We start from the raw sequence: 4950 nt of genomic DNA, 5'->3' as shown, positions 1-4950 counted from the left end.
CCCCCCCCCCCCCAAAACCAAAAAAAAAAAAAAAAAACCCCATCTCCTCTATCTAGTTTTTCCTTCCCTCTATTGTTAAAAGATGGAGTAATTAACTTAACTAATCTAATTTTTTATATTCTTCTCCTTTGTATTAGAAACTAAATCGGTTCAATTGCTCTTTTATTATTTCTCTAAAAGAAAGAATCATTATAGTACATTAACGCACTTTGTAATGTATTAGCAAAGGTGAATCATGAATTTAAAAGAAATCAAACATCAATATCAGCAGTGAAGTTTGATGATATAAAATTACGAGAGTTGGAAAAGGAAAGTAAGACTTTTAGAATTTTTTTATGACTATTCTGTTAATGATATCGGATACAGTGATATGCTAAGTTAAAGCTAGAATTTTTAGTGCCACAAATTATAAATGCTAGCTCACATAAGTCACTCTTTTTTGGTCCAAACTATGACATCTTTAGTCTTTATCAAGATCACAATATGCCCCCATTTAGCAACCAAAAGACCACAATTAATAAATAAAAATAGGAGTAACTAAGATTTTTTCAGTTGTTCAAGAGAAAAAAATCAAACCAACTACTTTACCAGATCTTTACTAAATTATCAAGCAATTTGTGAAGTCCAAATCCAAAAATGCTCCCCAACCACTAGATTGTTTGCAAAATCTTGTCTTGGTAATATAACGGTAATGTGGTGAAGAATATTCAGTGGCAGTTGTGTCTTTTTTCCCAAAAGAACACAAAATTATTAATAGGGTCCCCAAAGTTTCATGGATAGAAATTTTCCAATCTAAATTTTCCTATTTTCTTTCTTTCTCTCTCTCTCAAAAAAACTTCAAGAAACAGTAGAGACATTTCTCAAAGATATTCCCTTTCTCTCTATCTGGGTGTTTCCAAGATCTGATTTTACTCACTTTCTCTCACTAAAGATTGGATCTTTACATAGTTATTTTCAGTTTTCAACTTTGGCATTGTTGTACATGTAATAGAGATCATTGACAACTGTTGTTTTGTTGAGCTTTTTATTTATTAGTGGAGCATTTAATAAAAGCACTTTCATTTCCAGCTATACCCCAAAATTTGTTGTCATATAGTGCTTCCCACACACTCCTTTTTTTAACTCATTATTGGATCTTGAAATCTTGAACAAAGTTTCCATCTTTGCCCTTGCTGTTCTGATTTGGGGTTGTTTCTGGGTTTTGACTGCAAGATTTTTGGCGGGTCTTGTTTGAATCTGATCATTTTTGGGGTACTTTTGGTTTCTTGAAGTTTGTTGATTGATTCTTGGAGGTTTTGCTTGAGCTACTTTTGTGATAAGGCTTTTGGCCTTTACTTATTGCTAGCTGTGGTTTGTGGTTTTAATGCTTGCCACCTGAAATATGCAGCCTGATCAGAGGAAAAAGGTAAGACTCTTTCAAATTTGTCAGCTTAGATACTAGTTGAGGCTGTAAGTAGTATGCTAGAATCAGTTACAGCAATAACCTAGTTGTTGTAACACTTAGATTTATTGTTCCTTTCTTAATAGTAGTGATTTTTGCTTGAGTGTGTGTGTGTGGGGGGGGGGGGGGGGGTCTTTTATGCTTTAGAAAGTTCATATAATGATGTGATCTTCTGATTGGCTACCAACTTTAAATTCGGCCAATCTTTTTTTTAATAACGGTGGTGTCTAGACCAGCTTGCACCTCGACTATTCTATTAGATATCTACTACCTCCTATCAGCCCACATACCGGGTAACTCTGCCAACCAAGGCTTAGGAAGATGGGAAGGAATCACCTAGTGCTTCTTGCCTCCGCTAGGATCGGCCAATCATTTATCTGATTTAGGACATTTGGTTGGAGGATTAAAATATTGATAGTTGTATGATTTAGGAACCTAGCTAAGTGGTAACTGGATCTTCTTTTCGAGCTTTGATATGTGGTGAGGTCTAAGGCTAAGTGGAATGTCAGACCTAATAAATGTAGTCACTATGGTACTATGCAAGGTAAAATATATGATCCAAGCCAATCGAGAAACAGTTGTGGAGTGAATCAAATAGTTTAACTTGTATGGTTTTGATCAAATGGAACGATTGAATTGTTCCGTAGCTTGTGCAGGTTGGAATAGCATAGCTGCACACTTCGAAACATTTCTATTACGAGATAATGTGTTGTAGCAATTAAAGTATTGTATAAGATCCATTTTTGACAGGTCTTGTAATCCATCTTGTGAATTATTATATGAATATGCAGGGGTCTGCAGATGTAGATTTCTTCACTGAATATGGTGAAGGGAGCCGATACAAAATCGAGGAAGTGATTGGCAAAGGTAGCTATGGTGTTGTCTGCTCTGCATATGATACCCATCTAGGGGAAAAAGTTGCAATCAAGAAGATAAACGACATCTTTGAACATGTCTCTGATGCCACACGTATCCTTCGCGAGATCAAGCTTCTTAGGCTTCTTCGTCATCCAGATATAGTGGAAATTAAGCATATCTTGTTACCTCCTTCTCGGAGAGAATTCAAGGATATCTATGTTGTCTTTGAACTTATGGAATCCGATTTGCATCAAGTCATTAAAGCAAATGATGATCTGACGCCGGAACATTATCAATTTTTTCTTTATCAGCTTCTTCGAGGGCTAAAATATATACACACAGGTTTGTATGCATTGTGCATTAATTACTACGACTTTCCTCCACAAAGGACATTCTTATATACTTAAACATTTACATAATATTTCCAATTCTAATAATGCCTCTATATTGGAATATTATGCAGCTAATGTCTTTCACCGTGACCTGAAACCCAAAAATATATTAGCAAATGCCGACTGCAAGCTCAAGATCTGTGACTTTGGTCTTGCAAGAGTGGCCTTCAATGATACTCCAACAGCTATATTTTGGACAGTATGCTTCTTAATGCTCTGTGCAATACTTTAACGTTGAAACATAGTTCTATTAATGAGCTTAGCAGAACATGTGACATCTAACATCACCTGATTTATTGTTCCTGTAGGATTATGTTGCCACGAGGTGGTATAGGGCTCCCGAATTGTGTGGATCATTTTTCTCTAAGGTGTGAATATACAATTTTCTGCTTTAGATAATTGTTCTGATCTATTGGTGAATTAGCTATGGGTTTCTTCGTTTATTATGATAACAGCACATTCTAAGACAACATTATTGTGACTTGTCCTCAGTATACACCAGCAATTGATATATGGAGCATTGGGTGCATATTTGCAGAACTATTAACTGGAAAGCCTCTCTTTCCGGGTAAAAATGTGGTTCATCAATTAGACTTGATGACCGATCTGTTGGGCACACCATCTTCAGAATCCATTGCCAGGGTATGTCCCAACATGTTTCCCGGAACTCAAGATGTTTTACTCTGATAGCTTTGTGGCTAATATATGGTTGCTTATCTGCCTATAGATAAGAAATGAAAAGGCTCGGAGGTATTTGAGCAGTATGCGTAAGAAAAAGCCTGTGCCTTTCTCCCATAAATTTCCGCATGCAGATCCCCTTGCACTTCGTTTGCTAGAAAAGATGCTTGCTTTTGATCCTAAGGATCGTCCTACTGCAAAAGAGGTACAAATACACTATGTCTATCTGTTTCCAAAAAGTTGCATTTTTTGCGACTCCAGCTCCTAACAGGGCCTTTATTCTTGTTCAAAATTCAGGCTCTTGCAGATCCATATTTCAGGAATCTGGCCAAAGTGGAAAGAGAACCTTCTGCTCAACCTGTTACAAAAATGGAGTTTGAATTTGAAAGGCGAAGGGTGACAAAGGAGGACGTGAGGGAGCTAATATACAGAGAAATTCTTGAATACCATCCAAAGATGTTGAAGGAGTTCTTAGAGGGGCAGGAACCAACAAATTTCATGTACCCAAGGTACATTTGGCTCAAACTGAGTTTTTCGTCTTGTCTTTGAACTTGTGTATTGCATGGTTTTCGTCGCATTCATACGTCTTATGTTGCATGTGCATGTCAATGAGTTCATAGATTGCATCTATATATTATGTTTAAGTTCCAGTATTGCAACTCAGGTGGCATGGCCACGACACCGTGTTCTCTTAGAAAGGTGGATAGAGTTGAAAAGTTTCACTACATTTAACCTCATATCCTTTACATGAAGTCTTCTCCATCATTCTCTCTCTTTCTTCTGTTTCGTTTCTGCTATTTTCTTAGTTAATTATAGTGCCGATCTCTCCCATTTCGCATGAATGTTTCCCTTTTCTTAGACTTAATAATCAATGTAGTTCTAGGTTAAACTGCTTTATTTGCATTGTGAATCAGAGCAGACTTTTCCTCCTTGGGGTAGTTCAGAGTTCAAAGGAACTCTTAACTTCAATTTCAAGGTAGACAAACTTTGCAAACTTTTCTAATAAAGGATTAATAGGAGTGGTTCTTGTCTTGTTTTCCTCTTGCGATTTGATACAGTAGTTCTAGTTCATGCAATCAGCTTTGACCTAGAAAGGTGTAAATCTAGATTTGTGATACTCTAGGAAGGTCTTGGAATGAAACCAACCCTGTTCCATATGATGGCATGTATTATTTTATTTTGAAAGTAATTCATCTGGATCTATAAACATCCCATTTTCGGATGTGGTAGTATCCTGATCGACCCTCATTTTGCCATTCACAAGTATTACTCCCTACATTTCAATTTAGATGAGGTAGTTTGACTCGGCACGAGTTTAAGAAGAAAAAAAAGACTTGAAATATGTGGTCTTAAAAGCTTAAGGAGTAAAAGTTTTTTGGGGTCATGAAATTTGTATGGTTATAAAAGCTTCTCATTATGGGTAAAATGAAGAGTTTAAAGTTGAATTATTTCCAATTGTAGAAATGTCATTCTTTTTGGAACGTACTAATAAGGAAAGTGTGTCATCTAAATTGAAACAGAGGAAGTATAATTCATGTACAACAACAACATATGCCCAGTGAATTTCCACAAGTGGGGTCT

The 4950-nt window shown here is 36.3% G+C and overlaps 1 protein-coding gene across 1 annotated transcript in view; it reads left to right on the top strand.

Annotated features, from left to right (window-relative positions):
- The window catches only part of LOC109232211 (mitogen-activated protein kinase 15), a 7752-nt gene continuing 3292 nt past the window's right edge, over nucleotides 491–4950 (top strand). Inside the window, exons 1-7 of the mRNA XM_019397896.1 lie at nucleotides 491–1405; nucleotides 2233–2641; nucleotides 2763–2890; nucleotides 3000–3059; nucleotides 3184–3333; nucleotides 3419–3574; nucleotides 3667–3878. Of these exons, the coding sequence (XP_019253441.1) occupies nucleotides 1382–1405; nucleotides 2233–2641; nucleotides 2763–2890; nucleotides 3000–3059; nucleotides 3184–3333; nucleotides 3419–3574; nucleotides 3667–3878 (1139 nt within the window). The 5' untranslated portion in view covers nucleotides 491–1381. The remainder of the gene's footprint in view (nucleotides 1406–2232; nucleotides 2642–2762; nucleotides 2891–2999; nucleotides 3060–3183; nucleotides 3334–3418; nucleotides 3575–3666; nucleotides 3879–4950) is intronic.

The sequence above is a fragment of the Nicotiana attenuata genome, chromosome 9 (assembly GCF_001879085.1).
Source record: "Nicotiana attenuata strain UT chromosome 9, NIATTr2, whole genome shotgun sequence".
Taxonomy (NCBI): Eukaryota; Viridiplantae; Streptophyta; class Magnoliopsida; order Solanales; family Solanaceae; genus Nicotiana; species Nicotiana attenuata.
This window is presented reverse-complemented; position numbering and strand designations above follow the sequence as displayed.